This window comes from Salmo trutta, chromosome 22, assembly GCF_901001165.1.
Source record: "Salmo trutta chromosome 22, fSalTru1.1, whole genome shotgun sequence".
NCBI lineage: Eukaryota > Metazoa > Chordata > Actinopteri > Salmoniformes > Salmonidae > Salmo > Salmo trutta.
In genome coordinates, this window is record NC_042978.1 from 40,050,743 (window position 1) to 40,077,858 (window position 27,116).

At 36.3% G+C, this 27,116-nt stretch overlaps 1 protein-coding gene across 1 annotated transcript in view; it reads right to left on the reverse strand.

Annotated features, from left to right (window-relative positions):
* LOC115158724 (inactive tyrosine-protein kinase transmembrane receptor ROR1-like) overlaps positions 1 to 27,116 on the reverse strand; it is a 115,228-nt gene that overhangs the window by 13,906 nt on the left and 74,206 nt on the right. The window contains exons 4-5 of the mRNA XM_029707977.1: positions 26,486 to 26,613; positions 24,725 to 24,861 (exon numbers count right to left, since the gene is read on the reverse strand). Coding sequence (XP_029563837.1) covers positions 24,725 to 24,861; positions 26,486 to 26,613 — 265 coding nt within the window. The remainder of the gene's footprint in view (positions 1 to 24,724; positions 24,862 to 26,485; positions 26,614 to 27,116) is intronic.

The following is a 27,116-nucleotide window of genomic DNA, read 5'->3' on the forward strand; positions in this document are numbered from 1 at the left end:
ATGATTTAACAATGTAAATAAGTCCCAGGCTATATTCTGTTTTATCCTCCATGATTTAACAATGGAAATAGGTCCCAGACTGTATTGTGTGTTATCCTCCATGATTTAACAATGTAAATAAGTCCCAGACAGTATTGTGCATTATCCTCCATGATTTAACAATGGAAATAAGTCTCAAACTGTATTGTGTGTTATAATCCATGATTTAACAATGGAAATAAGTCCCAGATTTTATTGTGTGTTATCCTCCATGATTAAACAATGGAAATAAGTCTCAGACTGTATTGTGCGTTATCTTCCGAGATTTAACAATGGAAATAACTACCAGACATGTATTGTGTGTTATCCTCCATGATTTCACAATGGAATAAGTCATAGGCTGTGTTGTGTTTTATCCTCCATGATTTAACAATGGAAATAAGTTTCAGACTGTATTGTGTGTTATCGTCCATGATTAAACAATGGAAATAAGTGTCAGACTGTATTGTGTGATATCCTCCATGATTTAACAATGGAAGTAAGTCCCAGGCTGTATTGTGTGTTATTCTCCATGATTTAACAATGGAAATAAGTCCCAGACTGTATTGTGTGTTATCCTACGTGGTTTAACAACTTAAATAAGTCCCAGACTGTATTGTGTGTTATCCTCCATTATTTAACAATGGAAATAAGTCCCAGACTGTATTGTGCATTATCCTCCATGATTTAACAATGGAAATAAGTCCCAGACTGTATTGTGTGTTATCATCCATGATTTAACAATGGAAATAAGTCGCAAACTGTATTGTGCATTATCCTCCATGATTTAAGAATGGAAATAAGTCCCAGACTGTATTGTGTTTTATCCTCCATGATTTAACAATGGAAATAAGTCCCAGACTGTATTGTGTGTTATAATCCATGATTTAACAATGGAAATAACTACCAGACATGTATTGTGTGTTATCCTCCGTGATTTCACAATGGAATAAGTCATAGGCTGTGTTGTGTTTTATCCTCCATGATTTAACAATGGAAATAAGTCCCAGACTGTATTTTGTGTTATCCACCATGATTTAACAAAGGAAATAAGTTTCAGACTGTATTGTGTGTTATCCTCCATTATTTAACAATGGAAGTAAGTCCCAGGCTGTATTGTGTGTTATTCTCCATGATTTAACAATGGAATTGAGTCCCCGAGTGTATTGTGTATTATCTTCCATGATTTAACAATGGAAATAAGTCTCAGACTGTATTGTGTGTTCTCCTCCATGATTAAACAATGGAAATAAGTCTCAGACTGTATTGTGTGATATCCTCCATGATTTAACAATGTAAATAAGTCCCAGGCTATATTCTGTTTTATCCTCCATGATTTAACAATGGAAATAGGTCCCAGACTGTATTGTGTGTTATCCTCCATGATTTAACAATGTAAATAAGTCCCAGACAGTATTGTGCATTATCCTCCATGATTAAACAATGGAAATAAGTCTCAGACTGTATTGTGTGATATCCTCCATGATTTAACAATGTAAATAAGTCCCAGGCTATATTGTGTTTTATCCTCCATGATTTAACAATGGAAATAGGTCCCAGACTGTATTGTGTGTTATCCTCCATGATTTAAAAATGTAAATAAGTCCCAGACAGTATTGTGCATTATCCTCCATGATTAAACAATGGAAATAAGTCCCAGACTGTATTGTGTGTTATGCTCCATGATTTAACAATGGAAATAAGTCCCAGACTTAATTGTTTGTTATCCTCAATGATTTAACAATGGCAATAATTACCATACTTCATTGTGTGCTGTCCTTGATGATTTAACAATGGAAATAAATCCCAGACATGTATTGTGTGTTATACTCCATGATTTAACAATGGAAATAAGTCCCCGAGTGTATTGTGTATTATCCTCCATGATTTAACAATGGAAATAAGTATCAGACTGTATTGTGTGTTATCCTCCATGATTTAACAATGGAAATAAGTCCCAGACTGTACTGTGTGTTATCCTCCATGATTTAAGAATGGAAAAAAGTCCCAGACATGTGTTGTGGGTTTTCCTCCATGATTTAACAATGGAAATAAGTCCCACACTGTATTGTGTGTTATCCTCTATGATTTAACAACTGAAATAAGTCCCAGACTGTATTGTGTGTTATCCTCCATTATTTAACAATGGAAATAAGTCCCAGACTGTATTGTGCATTATCCTGCATGATTTAACAATGGAAACAAGTCCCAGACTTTATTGTGTGTTATCCTCCATGCTTTAACAATGGAAATAAGTCCCAGACTGTATTGTGTGTTATCCTCCATGATTTAACAACTTAAATAAGTCCCAGACTGTATTGTATGTTATCCTCCCTTATTTAAAAATGGAAATAAGTCCCAGACTGTTGTCACGTCCTGACCAGCAGAGGGAGTAGTTGTTTAGTATTGTGGTCAGGACGTGGTTGAAGTACTGGGTATGTGTTTGTCTAGTATTTCTGTTTCTATGTTGGTCTGTGTGGCTCCCAATCAGAGACAGCTGGTTATCGTTGTTCCTGATTGGAAGTCATATATTAGGAGTGTGTTTGTCACCTGGTTTTGGTGGGTTGTTGTATATTTCGCACTGCTAGTGAATGTATAGCCTGTGAGACTGTCACTACTCGTTCTTGTTTATTGTTTTCCCGTGTATGCTTTATTCAAAATAAATATAAAGATGAGTATTCACATCCCGGCTGCGTTTTGGTCTATTCAACACGGCTACACCTGTGACAACTGTATTGTGAGTTATCCTCCATGATTTAACAATGGAAATAAGTCCCTGACTGTATTGTGTGTTATCCTCCATGATTTAACAATGGAAAAACTTCCCATACTTTATTGTGTGTTATCCTCCATGATTTAACAATGGAAATAAGTCCCAGACAGTATTGTGCATTATCCTCCATGATGTAACAATGGAAATAAGTCCCAGACGGTAATGTGCATTATCCTCCATGATTTAACAGTGGAAAAAACTACCAGACATCTATTGTGTGTTATCCTCCATGATTTAACAATGGAAATAAGTCTCAGACATGTACTATGCGTTATCCTCCATGATTTCACAATGGAAATAAGTCCCAGACTTTATTTTGTGTTATCCTCCGTGATTTAACAATCAAAAAAAGTCCTAGACTTTATTGGGCATTATCCTCCATGATTTAACAATGGAAATAAGTCCCAGACTCTATTGTGTGTTATCCTCTATGATTTAACAATGGAAATAAGTCCCAGACTTTATTGTGTGTTATCCTCCACGATTTAACAATGGAAATAAGTCCCAGACTGTATTGTGTGTTATCCTCCATGATTTAACAATGGAAATAAGTCCCAGACTGTATTTTGTGTTATCCACCATGATTTAACAATGGAAATACGTCTCAGACTGTATTGTGTGTTATCCTCCATTATTTAACAATGGAAGTAAGTCCCAGGCTGTATTGTGTGCTATTCTCCATGATTTAACAATGGAAATAAGTCCCCGAGTGTATTGTGTATTATCCTCCATGATTTAACAATGGAAATAAGTCTCAGACTGTATTGTGTGTTATCCTCCATGATTAAACAATGGAAATAAGTCTCAGACTGTATTGTGTGATATCCTCCATGATTTAACAATGTAAATAAGTCCCAGACAGTATTGTGCATTATCCTCCATGATTAAACAATGGAAATAAGTCTCAGACTGTATTGTGTGATATCCTCCAAAATTTAACAATGTAAATAAGTCCCAGGCTATATTGTGTTTTATCCTCCATGATTTAACAATGGAAATAGGTCCCAGACTGTATTGTGTGTTATCCTCCATGATTTAACAATGTAAATAAGTCCCAGACAGTATTGTGCATTATCATCCATGATTAAACAATGGAAATAAGTCCCAGACTGTTTTGTGTGTTATGCTCCATGATTTAACAATGGAAATAAGTCCCAGACTTAATTGTTTGTTATCCTCAATGATTTAACAATGGCAATAATTACCATACTTCATTGTGTGCTGTCCTTGATGATTTAACAATGGAAATAACTACCAGACATGTATTGTGTGTTATCCTCCGTGATTTCACAATGGAATAAGTCATAGGCTGTGTTGTGTTTTATCCTCCATGATTTAACAATGGAAATAAGTCCCAGACTGTATTTTGTGTTATCCACCATGATTTAAGAATGGAAATAAGTTTCAGACTGTATTGTGTGTTATCGTCCATGATTAAACAATGGAAATAAGTGTCAGACTGTATTGTGTGATATCCTCCATGATTTAACAATGGAAGTAAGTCCCAGGCTGTATTGTGTGTTATTCTCCATGATTTAACAATGGAAATAAGTCCCAGACTGTATTGTGTGTTATCCTACATGGTTTAACAACTTAAATAAGTCCCAGACTGTATTGTGTGTTATCCTCCATTATTTAACAATGGAAATAAGTCCCAGACTGTATTGTGCATTATCCTCCATGATTTAACAATGGAAATAAGTCCCAGACTGTATTGTGTGTTATCATCCATGATTTAACAATGGAAATAAGTCGCAACCTGTATTGTGCATTATCCTCCATGATTTAAGAATGGAAATAAGTCCCAGACTGTATTGTGTGTTATCCTCCATGATTTAACAATGGAAATAAGTCCCAGACTGTATTGTGTGTTATAATCCATGATTTAACAATGGAAATAACTACCAGACATGTATTGTGTGTTATCCTCCTTGATTTCACAATGGAATAAGTCATAGGCTGTGTTGTGTTTTATCCTCCATGATTTAACAATGGAAATAAGTCCCAGACTGTATTTTGTGTTATCCACCATGATTTAACAAAGGAAATAAGTTTCAGACTGTATTGTGTGTTATCCTCCATTATTTAACAATGGAAGTAAGTCCCAGGCTGTATTGTGTGTTATTCTCCATGATTTAACAATGGAAATAAGTCCCCGAGTGTATTGTGTATTATCTTCCATGATTTAACAATGGAAATAAGTCTCAGACTGTATTGTGTGTTATCCTCCATGATTAAACAATGGAAATAAGTCTCAGACTGTATTGTGTGATATCCTCCATGATTTAACAATGTAAATAAGTCCCAGGCTATATTCTGTTTTATCCTCCATGATTTAACAATGGAAATAGGTCCCAGACTGTATTGTGTGTTATCCTCCATGATTTAACAATGTAAATAAGTCCCAGACAGTATTGTGCATTATCCTCCATGATTAAACAATGGAAATAAGTCTCAGACTGTATTGTGTGATATCCTCCATGATTTAACAATGTAAATAAGTCCCAGGCTATATTGTGTTTTATCCTCCATGATTTAACAATGGAAATAGGTCCCAGACTGTATTGTGTGTTATCCTCCATGATTTAACAATGTAAATAAGTCCCAGACAGTATTGTGCATTATCCTCCATGATTAAACAATGGAAATAAGTCCCAGACTGTATTGTGTGTTATGCTCCATGATTTAACAATGGAAATAAGTCCCAAACTTAATTGTTTGTTATCCTCAATGATTTAACAATGGCAATAATTACCATACTTCATTGTGTGCTGTCCTTGATGATTTAACAATGGAAATAAATCCCAGACATGTATTGTGTGTTATACTCCATGATTTAACAATGGAAATAAGTCCCCGAGTGTATTGTGTATTATCCTCCATGATTTAACAATGGAAATAAGTCTCAGACTGTATTGTGTGTTATCCTCCATGATTTAACAATGGAAATAAGTCCCAGACTGTACTGTGTGTTATCCTCCATGATTTAAGAATGGAAAAAAGTCCCAGACATGTGTTGTGGGTTTTCCTCCATGATTTAACAATGGAAATAAGTCCCACACTGTATTGTGTGTTATCCTCTATGATTTAACAACTGAAATAAGTCCCAGACTGTATTGTGTGTTATCCTCCATTATTTAACAATGGAAATAAGTCCCAGACTGTATTGTGCATTATCCTGCATGATTTAACAATGGAAACAAGTCCCAGAATTTATTGTGTGTTATCCTCCATGCTTTAACAATGGAAATAAGTCCCAGACTGTATTGTGTGTTATCCTCCCTTATTTAAAAATGGAAATAAGTCCCAGACTGTTGTCACGTCCTGACCAGCAGAGGGAGTAGTTGTTTAGTATTGTGGTCAGGACGTGGTAGAAGTACTGGGTATGTGTTTGTCTAGTATTTCTGTTTCTATGTTGGTCTGTGTGGCTCCCGATCAGAGACAGCTGGTTATCGTTGTTCCTGATTGGAAGTCATATATTAGGAGTGTGTTTGTCACCTGGTTTTGGTGGGTTGTTGTATATTTCGCACTGCTAGTGAATGTATAGCCTGTGAGACTGTCACCACTCGTTCTTGTTTATTGTTTTCCCGTGTATGCTTTATTCAAAATAAATATAAAGATGAGTATTCACATCCCGGCTGCGTTTTGGTCTATTCAACACGGCTACACCTGTGACAACTGTATTGTGAGTTATCCTCCATGATTTAACAATGGAAATAAGTCCCTGACTGTATTGTGTGTTATCCTCCATGATTTAACAATGGAAAAACTTCCCATACTTTATTGTGTGTTATCCTCCATGATTTAACAATGGAAATAAGTCCCAGACGGTATTGTGCATTATCCTCCATGATGTAACAATGGAAATAAGTCCCAGACGGTAATGTGCATTATCCTCCATGATTTAACAGTGGAAAAAAACTACCAGACATCTATTGTGTGTTATCCTCCATGATTTAACAATGGAAATAAGTCTCAGACATGTACTATGCGTTATCCTCCATGATTTCACAATGGAAATAAGTCCCAGACTTTATTTTGTGTTATCCTCCGTGATTTAACAATCAAAAAAAGTCCTAGACTTTATTGGGCATTATCCTCCATGATATAACAATGGAAATAAGTCCCAGACTCTATTGTGTGTTATCCTCTATGATTTAACAATGGAAATAAGTCCCAGACTTTATTGTGTGTTATCCTCCATGATTTAACAATGGAAATAAGTCCCAGACTGTATTGTGTGTTATCCTCCATGATTTAACAATGGAAATAAGTCCCAGACTGTATTTTGTGTTATCCACCATGATTTAACAATGGAAATACGTCTCAGACTGTATTGTGTGTTATCCTCCATTATTTAACAATGGAAGTAAGTCCCAGGCTGTATTGTGTGTTATTCTCCATGATTTAACAATGGAAATAAGTCCCCGAGTGTATTGTGTATTATCCTCCATGATTTAACAATGGAAATAAGTCTCAGACTGTATTGTGTGTTATCCTCCATGATTAAACAATGGAAATAAGTCTCAGACTGTATTGCGTGATATCCTCCATGATTTAACAATGTAAATAAGTCCCAGACAGTATTGTGCATTATCCTCCATGATTAAACAATGGAAATAAGTCTCAGACTGTATTGTGTGATATCCTCCAAAATTTAACAATGTAAATAAGTCCCAGGCTATATTGTGTTTTATCCTCCATGATTTAACAATGGAAATAGGTCCCAGACTGTATTGTATGTTATCCTCCATGATTTAACAATGTAAATAAGTCCCAGACAGTATTGTGCATTATCCTCCATGATTAAACAATGTAAATAAGTCCCAGACTGTATTGTGTGTTATGCTCCATGATTTAACAATGGAAATAAGTCCCAGACTTAATTGTTTGTTATCCTCAATGATTTAACAATGGCAATAATTACCATACTTCATTGTGTGCTGTCCTTGATGATTTAACAATGGAAATAACTACCAGACATGTATTGTGTGTTATCCTCCGTGATTTCACAGTGGAATAAGTCATAAGCTGTGTTGTGTTTTATCCTCCATGATTTAACAATGGAAATAAGTCCCAGACTGTATTTTGTGTTATCCACCATGATTTAAGAATGGAAAAAAGTTTCAGACTGTATTGTGTGTTATCGTCCATGATTAAACAATGGAAATAAGTGTCAGACTGTATTGTGTGATATCCTCCATGATTTAACAATGGAAGTAAGTCCCAGGCTGTATTGTGTGTTATTCTCCATGATTTAACAATGGAAATAAGTCCCAGACTGTATTGTGTGTTATCCTACATGGTTTAACAACTTAAATAAGTCCCAGACTGTATTGTGTGTTATCCTCCATTATTTAACAATGGAAATAAGTCCCAGACTGTATTGTGCATTATCCTCCATGATTTAACAATGGAAATAAGTCCCAGACTGTATTGTGTGTTATCATCCATGATTTAACAATGGAAATAAGTCGCAAACTGTATTGTGCATTATCCTCCATGATTTAAGAATGGAAATAAGTCCCAGACTGTATTGTGTGTTATCCTCCATGATTTAACAATGGAAATAAGTCCCAGACTGTATTGTGTGTTATAATCCATGATTTAACAATGGAAATAACTACCAGACATGTATTGTGTGTTATCCTCCGTGATTTCACAATGGAATAAGTCATAGGCTGTGTTGTGTTTTATCCTCCATGATTTAACAATGGAAATAAGTCCCAGACTGTATTTTGTGTTATCCACCATGATTTAAGAATGGAAGTAAGTCCCAGGCTGTATTGTGTGTTATTCTCCATGATTTAACAATGGAAATAAGTCCCCGAGTGTATTGTGTATTATCTTCCATGATTTAACAATGGAAATAAGTCTCAGACTGTATTGTGTGTTATCCTCCATGATTAAACAATGGAAATAAGTCTCAGACTCTATTGTGTGATATCCTCCATGATTTAACAATGTAAATAAGTCCCAGGCTATATTCTGTTTTATCCTCCATGATTTAGCAATGGAAATAGGTCCCAGACTGTATTGTGTGTTATCCTCCATGATTTAACAATGTAAATAAGTCCCAGACAGTATTATGCATTATCCTCCATGATTAAACAATGGAAATAAGTCTCAGACTGTATTGTGTGATATCCTCCATGATTTAACAATGTAAATAAGTCCCAGGCTATATTGTGTTTTATCCTCCATGATTTAACAATGGAAATAGGTCCCAGACTGTATTGTGTGTTATCCTCCATGATTTAACAATGTAAATAAGTCCCAGACAGTATTGTGCATTATCCTCCATGATTAAACAATGGAAATAAGTCCCAGACTGTATTGTGTGTTATGCTCCATGATTTAACAATGGAAATAAGTCCCAGACTTAATTGTTTGTTATCCTCAATGATTTAACAATGGCAATAATTACCATACTTCATTGTGTGCTGTCCTTGATGATTTAACAATGGAAATAAATCCCAGACATGTATTGTGTGTTATACTCCATGATTTAACAATGGAAATAAGTCCCCGAGTGTATTGTGTATTATCCTCCATGATTTAACAGTGGAAAAAACTACCAGACATCTATTGTGTGTTATCCTCCATGATTTAACAATGGAAATAAGTCTCAGACATGTACTATGCGTTATCCTCCATGATTTCACAATGGAAATAAGTCCCAGACTCTATTGTGTGTTATCCTCTATGATTTAACAATGGAAATAAGTCCCAGACTTTATTGTGTGTTATCCTCCATGATTTAACAATGGAAATAAGTCCCAGACTGTATTGTGTGTTATCCACCATGATTTAACAATGGAAATAAGTCCCAGACTGTATTTTGTGTTATCCACCATGATTTAACAATGGAAATACGTCTCAGACTGTATTGTGTGTTATCCTCCATTATTTAACAATGGAAGTAAGTCCCAGGCTGTATTGTGTGTTATTCTCCATGATTTAACAATGGAAATAAGTCCCCGAGTGTATTGTGTATTATCCTCCATGATTTAACAATGGAAATAAGTCTCAGACTGTATTGTGTGTTATCCTCCATGATTAAACAATGGAAATAAGTCTCAGACTGTATTGTTTGATATCCTCCATGATTTAACAATGTAAATAAGTCCCAGACAGTATTGTGCATTATCCTCCATGATTAAACAATGGAAATAAGTCTCAGACTGTATTGTGTGATATCCTCCAAAATTTAACAATGTAAATAAGTCCCAGGCTATATTGTGTTTTATCCTCCATGATTTAACAATGGAAATAGGTCCCAGACTGTATTGTGTGTTATCCTCCATGATTTAACAATGTAAATAAGTCCCAGACAGTATTGTGCATTATCCTCCATGATTAAACAATGGAAATAAGTCCCAGACTGTATTGTGTGTTATGCTCCATGATTTAATAATGGAAATAAGTCCCAGACTTAATTGTTTGTTATCCTCAATGATTTAACAATGGCAATAATTACCATACTTCATTGTGTGCTGTCCTTGATGATTTAACAATGGAAATAAATCCCAGACATGTATTGTGTGTTATACTCCATGATTTAACAATGGAAATAAGTCCCCAAGTGTATTGTGTATTATCCTCCATGATTTAACAATGGAAATAAGTCTCAGACTGTATTGTGTGTTATCCTCCATGATTTAACAATGGAAATAAGTCCCAGACTGTACTGTGTGTTATCCTCCATGATTTAAGAATGGAAAAAAGTCCCAGACATGTATTGTGGGTTTTCCTCCATTATTTAACAATGAAAATAAGTCCCACACTGTATTGTGTGTTATCCTCTATGATTTAACAACTGAAATACGTCCCAGACTGTATTGTGTGTTATCCTCCATTATTTAACAATGGAAACAAGTCCCAGACTGTATTGTGTGTTATCCTCCATGATTTAACAACTTAAATAAGTCCCAGACTGTATTGTATGTTATCCTCCCTTATTTAAAAATGGAAATAAGTCCCAGACTGTTGTCACGTCCTGACCAGCAGAGGGAGTAGTTGTTTAGTATTGTGGTCAGGACGTGGCAGAAGTACTGGGTATGTGTTTGTCTAGTATTTCTGTTTCTATGTTGGTCTGTGTGGCTCCTGATCAGAGACAGCTGGTTATCGTTGTTCCTGATTGGAAGTCATATATTAGGAGTGTGTTTGTCACCTGGTTTTGGTGGGTTGTTGTATATTTCGCACTGCTAGTGAATGTATAGCCTGTGAGACTGTCACTAGTCGTTCTTGTTTATTGTTTTCCCGTGTATGCTTTATTCAAAATAAATATAAAGATGAGTATTCACATCCCGGCTGCGTTTTGGTCTATTCAACACGGCTACACCTGTGACAACTGTATTGTGAGTTATCCTCCATGATTTAACAATGGAAATAGGTCCCAGACTGTATTGTGTGTTATCCTCCATGATTTAACAATGTAAATAAGTCCCAGACAGTATTGTGCATTATCCTCCATGATTAAACAATGGAAATAAGTCCCAGACTGTATTGTGTGTTATGCTCCATGATTTAACAATGGAAATAAGTCCCAGACTTAATTGTTTGTTATCCTCAATGATTTAACAATGGCAATAATTACCATACTTCATTGTGTGCTGTCCTTGATGATTTAACAATGGAAATAAATCCCAGACATGTATTGTGTGTTATACTCCATGATTTAACAATGGAAATAAGTCCCCGAGTGTATTGTGTATTATCCTCCATGATTTAACAGTGGAAAAAACTAACAGACATCTATTGTGTGTTATCCTCCATGAATTTAACAATGGAAATAAGTCTCAGACATGTACTATGCGTTATCCTCCATGATTTCACATGGAAATAGTCCCAGACTTTATTTTGTGTTATCCTCCGTGATTTAACAATCAAAAAAAGTCCTAGACTTATTGGGCATTATCCTCCATGATTTAACAATGGAAATAAGTCTCAGAACTGTATGGTGTTTATCCTCCATGATTTAACAATGGAAATAAGTCCCAGATCTGTACGTGTTGTTATCCTCCATGATTTAAGAATGGAAAAAAGTCCCAGACATGTATTGTGGGTTTTCCTCCATTATTTAACAATGAAAATAAGTCCCACACTGTATTGTGTGTTATCCTCTATGATTTAACAACTGAAATACGTCCCAGACTGTATGTGTGTTTATCCTCCATTATTTAACAATGGAAACAAGTCCCAGACTGTATTGTGTGTTATCCTCCATGATTTAACAACTTAAATAAGTCCCAGACTGTATTGTATGTTATCCTCCCTTATTTAAAATGGAAATAAGTCCCAGACTGTTGTCACGTCCTGACCAGCAGAGGGAGTAGTTGTTTAGTATTGTGGTCAGGACGTGGCAGAAGTACTGGGTATGTGTTTGTCTAGTATTTCTGTTTCTATGTTGGTCTGTGTGGCTCCTGATCAGAGACAGCTGGTTATCGTTGTTCCTGATTGGAAGTCATATATTAGGAGTGTGTTTGTCACCTGGTTTTGGTGGGTTGTTGTATATTTCGCACTGCTAGTGAATGTATAGCCTGTGAGACTGTCACTAGTCGTTCTTGTTTATTGTTTTCCCGTGTATGCTTTATTCAAAATAAATATAAAGATGAGTATTCACATCCCGGCTGCGTTTTGGTCTATTCAACACGGCTACACCTGTGACAACTGTATTGTGAGTTATCCTCCATGATTTAACAATGGAAATAAGTCCCTGACTGTATTGTGTGTTATCCTCCATGATTTAACAATGGAAAAACTTCCCACACTTTATTGTGTGTTATCCTCCATGATTTAACAATGGAAATAAGTCCCAGACGGTATTGTGCATTATCCTCCATGATTTAACAATGGAAATAAGTCCCAGACGGTAATGTGCATTATCCTCCATGATTTAACAGTGGAAAAAACTACCAGACATCTATTGTGTGTTATCCTCCATGATTTAACAATGGAAATAAGTCTCAGACATGTACTATGCGTTATCCTCCATGATTTCACAATGGAAATAAGTCCCAGACTTTATTTTGTGTTATCCTCCGTGATTTAACAATCAAAAAAAGTCCTAGACTTTATTGGGCATTATCCTCCATGATTTAACAATGGAAATAAGTCCCAGACTGTATTGTGTGTTATCCACCATGATTTAACAATGGAAATAAGTCCCAGACTGTATTGTGTGTTATCCTCCATGATTTAACAATGGAAATAAGTCCCAGACTGTATTGTGTGTTATCCTCCATGATTTAACAATGGAAATAAGTCCCAGACTGTATTTTGTGTTATCCACCATGATTTAACAATGGAAATACGTCTCAGACTGTATTGTGTGTTATCCTCCATGATTAAACAATGGAAATAAGTGTCAGACTGTATTGTGTGTTATCCTCCATGATTTAACAATGGAAATAAGTCCCAGGCTGTATTGTGTGTTATTCTCCATGATTTAACAATGGAAATAAGTCCCAGAGTGTATTGTGTATTATCCTCCATGATTTAACAATGGAAATAAGTCTCAGACTGTATTGTGTGTTATCCTCCATGATTAAACAATGGAAATAAGTCTCAGACTGTATTGTGTGATATCCTCCATGATTTAACAATGTAAATAAGTCCCAGGCTGTATTGTGTTTTATCCTCCATGATTTAACAATGGAAATAGGTCCCAGACTGTATTGTGTGTTATCCTCCATGATTTAACACTGGAAATAAGTCTCAGATTATATTGTGTGTTATCCTCCATATTTAACAATGGAAATAAGTCCCTAAGTGTATCGTGTGTTATCGTCCGTGATTTAACAATGGAAGTAATTCCCAGACTTTATTGTGTTTTAACTTCTATGAATTAACAACTGAAATAAGTCCCATACTGACTGTGTGTTATGCTCCATGATTTAACAACGGAAATATGTCCCAGACTGTATTTTGCATTATCTTCAATGATTTAATGATTTAACAATGGAAATAAGTCCCAGACTGTATTGTGTGTTATGCTCCATTATTTAACAATGGAAATAAGTCCCAGACTTAATTGTTTGTTATCCTCAATGATTTAACAATGGCAATAATTACCATACTTCATTGTGTGCTGTCCTTGATGATTTAACAATGGAAATAACTACCAGACATGTATTGTGTGTTATCCTCCGTGATTTCACAATGGAATAAGTCATAAGCTGTGTTGTGTTTTATCCTCCATGATTTAACAATGGAAATAAGTCCCAGACTGTATTTTGTGTTATCCACCATGATTTAAGAATGGAAAAAAGTTTCAGACTGTATTGTGTGTTATCGTCCATGATTAAACAATGGAAATAAGTGTCAGACTGTATTGTGTGATATCCTCCATGATTTAACAATGGAAGTAAGTCCCAGGCTGTATTGTGTGTTATTCTCCATGATTTAACAATGGAAATAAGTCCCAGACTGTATTGTGTGTTATCCTACATGGTTTAACAACTTAAATAAGTCCCAGACTGTATTGTGTGTTATCCTCCATTATTTAACAATGGAAATAAGTCCCAGACTGTATTGTGCATTATCCTCCATGATTTAACAATGGAAATAAGTCCCAGACTGTATTGTGTGTTATCATCCATGATTTAACAATGGAAATAAGTCGCAAACTGTATTGTGCATTATCCTCCATGATTTAAGAATGGAAATAAGTCCCAGACTGTATTGTGTGTTATCCTCCATGATTTAACAATGGAAATAAGTCCCAGACTGTATTGTGTGTTATAATCCATGATTTAACAATGGAAATAACTACCAGACATGTATTGTGTGTTATCCTCCGTGATTTCACAATGGAATAAGTCATAGGCTGTGTTGTGTTTTATCCTCCATGATTTAACAATGGAAATAAGTCCCAGACTGTATTTTGTGTTATCCACCATGATTTAACAAAGGAAATAAGTTTCAGACTGTATTGTGTGTTATCCTCCATTATTTAACAATGGAAGTAAGTCCCAGGCTGTATTGTGTGTTATTCTCCATGATTTAACAATGGAAATAAGTCCCGAGTGTATTGTGTATTATCTTCCATGATTTAACAATGGAAATAAGTCTCAGACTGTATTGTGTGTTATCCTCCATGATTAAACAATGGAAATAAGTCTCAGACTCTATTGTGTGATATCCTCCATGATTTAACAATGTAAATAAGTCCCAGGCTATATTCTGTTTTATCCTCCATGATTTAGCAATGGAAATAGGTCCCAGACTGTATTGTGTGTTATCCTCCATGATTTAACAATGTAAATAAGTCCCAGACAGTATTGTGCATTATCCTCCATGATTAAACAATGGAAATAAGTCTCAGACTGTATTGTGTGATATCCTCCATGATTTAACAATGTAAATAAGTCCCAGGCTATATTGTGTTTTATCCTCCATGATTTAACAATGGAAATAGGTCCCAGACTGTATTGTGTGTTATCCTCCATGATTTAACAATGTAAATAAGTCCCAGACAGTATTGTGCATTATCCTCCATGATTAAACAATGGAAATAAGTCCCAGACTGTATTGTGTGTTATGCTCCATGATTTAACAATGGAAATAAGTCCCAGACTTAATTGTTTGTTATCCTCAATGATTTAACAATGGCAATAATTACCATACTTCATTGTGTGCTGTCCTTGATGATTTAACAATGGAAATAAATCCCAGACATGTATTGTGTGTTATACTCCATGATTTAACAATGGAAATAAGTCCCCGAGTGTATTGTGTATTATCCTCCATGATTTAACAGTGGAAAAAACTACCAGACATCTATTGTGTGTTATCCTCCATGATTTAACAATGGAAATAAGTCTCAGACATGTACTATGCGTTATCCTCCGTGATTTCACAATGGAAATAAGTCCCAGACCTTATTTTGTGTTATCCTCCGTGATTTAACAATCAAAAAAAGTCCTAGACTTTATTGGGCATTATCCTCCATGATTTAACAATGGAAATAAGTCCCAGACTCTATTGTGTGTTATCCTCTATGATTTAACAATGGAAATAAGTCCCAGACTTTATTGTGTGTTATCCTCCATGATTTAACAATGGAAATAAGTCCCAGACTGTATTGTGTGTTATCCACCATGATTTAACAATGGAAATAAGTCCCAGACTGTATTTTGTGTTATCCACCATGATTTAACAATGGAAATACGTCTCAGACTGTATTGTGTGTTATCCTCCATTATTTAACAATGGAAGTAAGTCCCAGGCTGTATTGTATGTTATTCTCCATGATTTAACAATGGAAATAAGTCCCCGAGTGTATTGTGTATTATCCTCCATGATTAAACAATGGAAATAAGTCTCAGACTGTATTGTTTGATATCCTCCATGATTTAACAATGTAAATAAGTCCCAGACAGTATTGTGCATTATCCTCCATGATTAAACAATGGAAATAAGTCTCAGACTGTATTGTGTGATATCCTCCAAAATTTAACAATGTAAATAAGTCCCAGGCTATATTGTGTTTTATCCTCCATGATTTAACAATGGAAATAGGTCCCAGACTGTATTGTGTGTTATCCTCCATGATTTAACAATGTAAATAAGTCCCAGACAGTATTGTGCATTATCCTCCATGATTAAACAATGGAAATAAGTCCCAGACTGTATTGTGTGTTATGCTCCATGATTTAATAATGGAAATAAGTCCCAGACTTAATTGTTTGTTATCCTCAATGATTTAACAATGGCAATAATTACCATACTTCATTGTGTGCTGTCCTTGATGATTTAACAATGGAAATAAATCCCAGACATGTATTGTGTGTTATACTCCATGATTTAACAATGGAAATAAGTCCCCAAGTGTATTGTGTATTATCCTCCATGATTTAACAATGGAAATAAGTCTCAGACTGTATTGTGTGTTATCCTCCATGATTTAACAATGGAAATAAGTCCCAGACTGTACTGTGTGTTATCCTCCATGATTTAAGAATGGAAAAAAGTCCCAGACATGTATTGTGGGTTTTCCTCCATTATTTAACAATGAAAATAAGTCCCACACTGTATTGTGTGTTATCCTCTATGATTTAACAACTGAAATACGTCCCAGACTGTATTGTGTGTTATCCTCCATTATTTAACAATGGAAACAAGTCCCAGACTGTATTGTGTGTTATCCTCCATGATTTAACAACTTAAATAAGTCCCAGACTGTATTGTATGTTATCCTCCCTTATTTAAAAATGGAAATAAGTCCCAGACTGTTGTCACGTCCTGACCAGCAGAGGGAGTAGTTGTTTAGTATTGTGGTCAGGACGTGGCAGAAGTACTGGGTATGTGTTTGTCTAGTATTTCTGTTTCTATGTTGGTCTGTGTGGCTCCTGATCAGAGACAGCTGGTTATCGTTGTTCCTGATTGGAAGTCATATATTAGGAGTGTGTTTGTCACCTGGTTTTGGTGGGTTGTTGTATATTTTCGCACTGCTAGTGAATGTATAGCCTGTGAGACTGTCACAAGTCGTTCTTGTTTATTGTTTTCCCGTGTATGCTTTATTCAAAATAAATATAAAGATGAGTATTCACATCCCGGCTGCGTTTTGGTCTATTCAACACGGCTACACCTGTGACAACTGTATTGTGAGTTATCCTCCATGATTTAACAATGGAAATAAGTCCCTGACTGTATTGTGTGTTATCCTCCATGATTTAACAATGGAAAAACTTCCCATACTTTATTGTGTGTTATCCTCCATGATTTAACAATGGAAATAAGTCCCAGACGGTATTGTGCATTATCCTCCATGATTTAACAATGGAAATAAGTCCCAGACGGTAATGTGCATTATCCTCCATGATTTAACAGTGGAAAAAACTACCAGACATCTATTGTGTGTTATCCTCCATGATTTAACAATGGAAATAAGTCTCAGACATGTACTATGCGTTATCCTCCATGATTTCACAATGGAAATAAGTCCCAGACTTTATTTTGTGTTATCCTCCGTGATTTAACAATCAAAAAAAGTCCTAGACTTTATTGGGCATTATCCTCCATGATTTAACAATGGAAATAAGTCCCAGACTCTATTGTGTGTTATCCTCTATGATTTAACAATGGAAATAAGTCCCAGACTTTATTGTGTGTTATCCTCCATGATTTAACAATGGAAATAAGTCCCAGACTGTATTGTGTGTTATCCTCCATGATTTAACAATGGAAATAAGTCCCAGACTGTATTTTGTGTTATCCACCATGATTTAACAATGGAAATACGTCTCAGACTGTATTGTGTGTTATCCTCCATGATTAAACAATGGAAATAAGTGTCAGACTGTATTGTGTGATATCCTCCATGATTTAACAATGGAAATAAGTCCCAGGCTGTATTGTGTGTTATTCTCCATGATTTAACAATGGAAATAAGTCCCAGAGTGTATTGTGTATTATCCTCCATGATTTAACAATGGAAATAAGTCTCAGACTGTATTGTGTGTTATCCTCCATGATTAAACAATGGAAATAAGTCTCAGACTGTATTGTGTGATATCCTCCATGATTTAACAATGTAAATAAGTCCCAGGCTGTATTGTGTTTTATCCTCCATGATTTAACAATGGAAATAGGTCCCAGACTGTATTGTGTGTTATCCTCCATGATTTAACACTGGAAATAAGTCTCAGATTATATTGTGTGTTATCCTCCATATTTAACAATGGAAATAAGTCCCTAAGTGTATCGTGTGTTATCGTCCGTGATTTAACAATGGAAGTAATTCCCAGACTTTATTGTGTTTTAACTTCTATGAATTAACAACTGAAATAAGTCCCATACTGACTGTGTGTTATGCTCCATGATTTAACAACGGAAATATGTCCCAGACTGTATTTTGCATTATCTTCAATGATTTAATGATTTAACAATGGAAATAAGTCCCAGACTGTATTGTGTGTTATGCTCCATTATTTAACAATGGAAATAAGTCCCAGACTTAATTGTTTGTTATCCTCAATGATTTAACAATGGCAATAATTACCATACTTCATTGTGTGCTGTCCTTGATGATTTAACAATGGAAATAACTACCAGACATGTATTGTGTGTTATCCTCCGTGATTTCACAATGGAATAAGTCATAAGCTGTGTTGTGTTTTATCCTCCATGATTTAACAATGGAAATAAGTCCCAGACTGTATTTTGTATTATCCACCATGATTTAAGAATGGAAAAAAGTTTCAGACTGTATTGTGTGATATCGTCCATGATTAAACAATGGAAATAAGTGTCAGACTGTATTGTGTGATATCCTCCATGATTTAACAATGGAAGTAAGTCCCAGGCTGTATTGTGTGTTATTCTCCATGATTTAACAATGGAAATAAGTCCCAGACTGTATTGTGTGTTATCCTACATGGTTTAACAACTTAAATAAGTCCCAGACTGTATTGTGTGTTATCCTCCATTATTTAACAATGGAAATAAGTCCCAGACTGTATTGTGCATTATCCTCCATGATTTAACAATGGAAATAAGTCCCAGACTGTATTGTGTGTTATCATCCATGATTTAACAATGGAAATAAGTCGCAAACTGTATTGTGCATTATCCTCCATGATTTAAGAATGGAAATAAGTCCCAGACTGTATTGTGTGTTATCCTCCATGATTTAACAATGGAAATAAGTCCCAGACTGTATTGTGTGTTATAATCCATGATTTAACAATGGAAATAACTACCAGACATGTATTGTGTGTTATCCTCCGTGATTTCACAATGGAATAAGTCATAGGCTGTGTTGTGTTTTATCCTCCATGATTTAACAATGGAAATAAGTCCCAGACTGTATTTTGTGTTATCCACCATGATTTAACAAAGGAAATAAGTTTCAGACTGTATTGTGTGTTATCCTCCATTATTTAACAATGGAAGTAAGTCCCAGGCTGTATTGTGTGTTATTCTCCATGATTTAACAATGGAAATAAGTCCCGAGTGTATTGTGTATTATCTTCCATGATTTAACAATGGAAATAAGTCTCAGACTGTATTGTGTGTTATCCTCCATGATTAAACAATGGAAATAAGTCTCAGACTCTATTGTGTGATATCCTCCATGATTTAACAATGTAAATAAGTCCCAGGCTATATTCTGTTTTATCCTCCATGATTTAACAATGGAAATAGGTCCCAGACTGTATTGTGTGTTATCCTCCATGATTTAACAATGTAAATAAGTCCCAGACAGTATTGTGCATTATCCTCCATGATTAAACAATGGAAATAAGTCTCAGACTGTATTGTGTGATATCCTCCATGATTTAACAATGTAAATAAGTCCCAGGCTATATTGTGTTTTATCCTCCATGATTTAACAATGGAAATAGGTCCCAGACTGTATTGTGTGTTATCCTCCATGATTTAACAATGTAAATAAGTCCCAGACAGTATTGTGCATTATCCTCCATGATTAAACAATGGAAATAAGTCCCAGACTGTATTGTGTGTTATGCTCCATGATTTAACAATGGAAATAAGTCCCAGACTTAATTGTTTGTTATCCTCAATGATTTAACAATGGCAATAATTACCATACTTCATTGTGTGCTGTCCTTGATGATTTAACAATGGAAATAAATCCCAGACATGTATTGTGTGTTATACTCCATGATTTAACAATGGAAATAAGTCCCCGAGTGTATTGTGTATTATCCTCCATGATTTAGCAGTGGAAAAAACTACCAGACATCTATTGTGTGTTATCCTCCATGATTTAACAATGGAAATAAGTCTCAGACATGTACTATGCGTTATCCTCCATGATTTCACAATGGAAATAAGTCCCAGACTTTATTTTGTGTTATCCTCCGTGATTTAACAATCAAAAAAAGTCCTAGACTTTATTGGGCATTATCCTCCATGATTTAACAATGGAAATAAGTCCCAGACTCTATTGTGTGTTATCCTCTATGATTTAACAATGGAAATAAGTCCCAGACTTTATTGTGTGTTATCCTCCATGATTTAACAATGGAAATAAGTCCCAGACTGTATTGTGTGTTATCCACCATGATTTAACAATGGAAATAAGTCCCAGACTGTATTTTGTGTTATCCACCATGATTTAACAATGGAAATACGTCTCAGACTGTATTGTGTGTTATCCTCCATTATTTAACAATGGAAGTAAGTCCCAGGCTGTATTGTGTGTTATTCTCCATGATTTAACAATGGAAATAAGTCCCCGAGTGTATTGTGTATTATCCTCCATGATTAAACAATGGAAATAAGTCTCAGACTGTATTGTTTGATATCCTCCATGATTTAACAATGTAAATAAGTCCCAGACAGTATTGTGCATTATCCTCCATGATTAAACAATGGAAATAAGTCTCAGACTGTATTGTGTGATATCCTCCAAAATTTAACAATGTAAATAATTCCCAGGCTATATTGTGTTTTATCCTCCATGATTTAACAATGGAAATAGGTCCCAGACTGTATTGTGTGTTATCCTCCATGATTTAACAATGTAAATAAGTCCCAGACAGTATTGTGCATTATCCTCCATGATTAAACAATGGAAATAAGTCCCAGACTGTATTGTGTGTTATGCTCCATGATTTAATAATGGAAATAAGTCCCAGACTTAATTGTTTGTTATCCTCAATGATTTAACAATGGCAATAATTACCATACTTCATTGTGTGCTGTCCTTGATGATTTAACAATGGAAATAAATCCCAGACATGTATTGTGTGTTATACTCCATGATTTAACAATGGAAATAAGTCCCCAAGTGTATTGTGTATTATCCTCCATGATTTAACAATGGAAATAAGTCTCAGACTGTACTGTGTGTTATCCTCCATGATTTAAGAATGGAAAAAAGTCCCAGACATGTATTGTGGGTTTTCCTCCATTATTTAACAATGAAAATAAGTCCCACACTGTATTGTGTGTTATCCTCTATGATTTAACAACTGAAATACGTCCCAGACTGTATTGTGTGTTATCCTCCATTATTTAACAATGGAAACAAGTCCCAGACTGTATTGTGTGTTATCCTCCATGATTTAACAACTTAAATAAGTCCCAGACTGTATTGTATGTTATCCTCCCTTATTTAAAAATGGAAATAAGTCCCAGACTGTTGTCACGTCCTGACCAGCAGAGGGAGTAGTTGTTTAGTATTGTGGTCAGGACGTGGCAGAAGTACTGGGTATGTGTTTGTCTAGTATTTCTGTTTCTATGTTGGTCTGTGTGGCTCCTGATCAGAGACAGCTGGTTATCGTTGTTCCTGATTGGAAGTCATATATTAGGAGTGTGTTTGTCACCTGGTTTTGGTGGGTTGTTGTATATTTTGCACTGCTAGTGAATGTATAGCCTGTGAGACTGTCACAAGTCGTTCTTGTTTATTGTTTTCCCGTGTATGCTTTATTCAAAATAAATATAAAGATGAGTATTCACATCCCGGCTGCGTTTTGGTCTATTCAACACGGCTACACCTGTGACAACTGTATTGTGAGTTATCCTCCATGATTTAACAATGGAAATAAGTCCCTGACTGTATTGTGTGTTATCCTCCACGATTTAACAATGGAAAAACTTCCCATACTTTATTGTGTGTTATCCTCCATGATTTAACAATGGAAATAAGTCCCAGACGGTATTGTGCATTATCCTCCATGATTTAACAATGGAAATAAGTCCCAGACGGTAATGTGCATTATCCTCCATGATTTAACAGTGGAAAAAACTACCAGACATCTATTGTGTGTTATCCTCCATGATTTAACAATGGAAATAAGTCTCAGACATGTACTATGCGTTATCCTCCATGATTTCACAATGGAAATAAGTCCCAGACTTTATTTTGTGTTATCCTCCGTGATTTAACAATCAAAAAAAGTCCTAGACTTTATTGGGCATTATCCTCCATGATTTAACAATGGAAATAAGTCCCAGACTCTATTGTGTGTTATCCTCTATGATTTAACAATGGAAATAAGTCCCAGACTTTATTGTGTGTTATCCTCCATGATTTAACAATGGAAATAAGTCCCAGACTGTATTGTGTGTTATCCTCCATGATTTAACAATGGAAATGAGTCCCAGACTGTATTTTGTGTTATCCACCATGATTTAACAATGGAAATACGTCTCAGACTGTATTGTGTGTTATCCTCCATGATTAAACAATGGAAATAAGTGTCAGACTGTATTGTGTGATATCCTCCATGATTTAACAATGGAAATAAGTCCCAGGCTGTATTGTGTGTTATTCTCCATGATTTAACAATGGAAATAAGTCCCAGAGTGTATTGTGTATTATCCTCCATGATTTAACAATGGAAATAAGTCTCTGACTGTATTGTGTGTTATCCTCCATGATTAAACAATGGAAATAAGTCTCAGACTGTATTGTGTGATATCCTCCATGATTTAACAATGTAAATAAGTCCCAGGCTGTATTGTGTTTTATCCTCCATGATTTAACAATGGAAATAGGTCCCAGACTGTATTGTGTGTTATCCTCCATGATTTAACACTGGAAATAAGTCTCAGATTATATTGTGTGTTATCCTCCATATTTAACAATGGAAATAAGTCCCTAAGTGTATCGTGTGTTATCGTCCGTGATTTAACAATGGAAGTAATTCCCAGACTTTATTGTGTTTTAACTTCTATGAATTAACAACTGAAATAAGTCCCATACTGACTGTGTGTTATGCTCCATGATTTAACAACGGAAATATGTCCCAGACTGTATTTTGCATTATCCTCAATGATTTAATGATTTAACAATGGAAATAAGTCCCAGACTGTATTGTGTGTTATGCTCCATTATTTAACAATGGAAATAAGTCCCAGACTTAATTGTTTGTTATCCTCAATGATTTAACAATGGAAATAATTACCATACTTCATTGTGTGCTGTCCTTGATGATTTAACAATGGAAATAAGTCCCAGACGGTATTGTGCATTATCCTCCATGATTTAACAATGGAAATAAGTCCCAGACATGTATTGTGTGTTATCCTCCATGATTTAACAATGGAAATAAATCTCAGACATGTACTATGTGTTATCCTCCATGATTTCACAATTGAAATAAGTCCCAGACTTTATTTTGTGTTATCCTTCGTGATAACAATCAAAAAAAGTCCTAGACTTTATTGGGCATTATCCTCCATGATTTAACAATGGAAATAAGTCCCAGACTCTATTGTGTGTTATCCTCTATGATTTAACAATGGAAATAAGTCCCTGACTGTATTGTGTGTTATCCTCCATGATTTAACAATGGAAATAAGTCCCAGACTTTATTGTGTGTTATCCTCCATGATTTAACACTGGAAATAAGTCCCAGACTGTATTCTGTGTTATCCTCCATGATTTAACACTGGAAATAAGTCCCAGACTGTATTGTGTGTTATCCTCCATGATTTAACACTGGAAATAAGTCCCAGACTGTATTGTGTGTTATCCTCCATGATTTAACAATGGAAATAACTCCCAGACTTTATTGAGTGTTATCCTCCATGACTTAACAATGGAAATAACTCCCAGACTTTATTGAGTGTTATCCTCCGTGATTTTACTCATGTGCATGTTTGGCTTTTTCAAGTTTTAAGTGTGCTGTTTTCAAAAATGGTTGAATGAATAAACTTAACAAAAAATAATAGCCTACCCCAGAAGGCGACTACTACTATTAAACTAGCTAGGGCCATTTCACACCAAATAAATGATTGGTTATATTGATTGACGAGCAAGCCTGAATAGATCTACCTGTAACTGTCACCAGTCAGGGACTGTGTCTGAAATGGCTCCCTATTTGCTAAATAGTGCACTACTTTAACCAGGAACCATAAGGAATAGGGTCCCATTTCAGCCACAGTCGGTGTTTAATGCTACAAGCCTAGTAGATGTAGGTATAGTCGTAGTTGTGAAGCATGTCATCATACCTTACACAGGTCCCTGGGCTTGTCTGTCCCAGAGCTGCGGTCACATGTTGGGAAGGCAAAGTGGCACAGAGACGGGATGGCGAACAGGGAGCAGCGGTCCGACAGGTGGTTGGACGTTCCGATCATAGTGAAGGCGGCTGGATGGAAAAAGTGGGAATGTGAATATATGTGTATCAGATCATGTGTGTTCCATACTGTGTAGATCATGTGTGTTCCATACTGTGTAGAACATGTGTGTTCCTTACTGTGACTTTATCATCCTGAACTCCCTCTCACCCCTCTACCAGATATCCTCTCATCATCCTCACTGACAGTAATGACAAGCTACAGACTCAACTAAGGTCAGATGGGACCTAGCACACACACACACACACACACACACACACACACACACACACACACACACACACACACACACACACACACACACACACACACACACACACACACACAGAGACACACACACACACACGGACAAGTCTGGATTGAAAGTGTCTGGTTAGATTTACACCAAATCTGGACCCTTATCCCTGTACTCCATGTCTGATTAAAATCAAAACACAGGGATTGAAGGGAAACACAAAACACACACGCATAAACACGCACACACAGACGCACACACACACACACACACACACACACACACACACACACACACACACACACACACACACACACACACACACACATTTAAGTCATTTAGCAGACGCTCTTATCCAGAGCGACTTACAAATTGGTGCATTCACCTTATGATATCCAGTGGAACAACCACTTTACAATAGTACATCTATATATTTTTGGGGGGGGAGGTTAGAAGGATTACTTTATCCTATCCCAGGTATTCCTTAAAGAGGTGGGGTTTCAGGTGTCTCCGGAAGGTGGTGATTGACTCCGCTGTCCTAGCATCGTGAGGGAGCTTGTTCCACCATTGGGGTGCCAGAGCAGCGAACAGTTTTGACTGGGCTTTGCGGGAACTGTGCTTCCGCAGAGGTAGGGAGGTGAGCAGGCCAAAGGTGGATGAATGCAGTGCCCTTCTTTGGGTGTAGGGCCTGATCAGAGCCTGAAGGTACGGAGGTGCCGTTCCCCTCAGAGCTCCGTAGGCAAGCACCATGGTCTTGTAGCAGATGCAAGCTTCAACTGGAAGCCAGTGGAGAGAGCGGAGGAGCGGGGTGACGTGAGAGAACTTGGGAAGGTTGAACACCAGACGGGCTGCGGCGTTCTGGATGAGTTGTAGGGGTTTAATGGCACAGGCAGGGAGCCCCGCCAACAGCGAGTTGCAGTAATCCAGACGGGAGATGACAAGTGCCTGGATTAGGACCTGCGCCGCTTCCTGTGTAAGGCAGGGTCGTACTCTGCGAATGTTGTAGAGCATGAACCTACAGGATCGGGTCAACGCCTTGATGTTAGCGGAGAACGACAGGGTGTTGTCCAGGGTCACGCCAAGGCTCTTAGCACTCTGGGAGGAGGACACAATGGAGTTGTCAACCGTGATGGCGAGATCATGGAACGGGAAGTCCTTCCCCGGGAGGAAGAGCAGCTCCGTCTTGCCGAGGTTCAGCTTGAGGTGGTGATCCGTCATCCACACTGATATGTCTGCCAGACATGCAGAGATGCAATTTCTGGCAAATTTGACCAACTGAGGACATTTTGTTAGTCCCCACAAGGTTAAATTCTATTCCTAGGGGGTTTAGTTAAACAGTCCACACACACACACACACACACACACACACACACACACACACACACACGCAGGCAGCATACCTGTGATCTGTGTCTCGATCTCACCCTGCATCTGCAGAGAGTCAACGAAGATGCTGCGGTTTCCTATGAAGCGAGAACAGGCCACTCCCCTGTACGGTTGGCAGAACCCCTCCTCATCAAAATCATCCCTGACAACATAGGTGGAGAGAGAGAGGAAGAGAGAGAAAGAGAGAGAGAGAGAGAGAGAGAGTATACATTACAGTTATAATTATGACCACTAGAGGGCACCACACATTACACTACAACAGGGATGTGGCAGAAACACTCTCTCTCTCTCTCTCTCTCTCTCGCTCTCTCTCTCTCTCTCTCTCTCTCTCTCTCTCTCTCTGTACTTCTCTTGTACTTCTCTTCACAGAGAGTATATTTCAGTCCTGTTCTAAGATCTATGTAATCTTCCAAGAGTCCATAAATATTAAAATACAATTTATAATACGATCACATTTTCACATATAACACTGTTACAAAAAGACATAATACACTGACATATTGACCAGATAAATACTCTAACAGTCTAAAAAAATAGATTGATTCTACATCTACCATAGTACAGCACAACTTTCCTATGTATTGTATTTAAATGGTTTTAAAGTGTTATTTTAATTTATATATTGAAAGGTTTCTGGTTTACTTA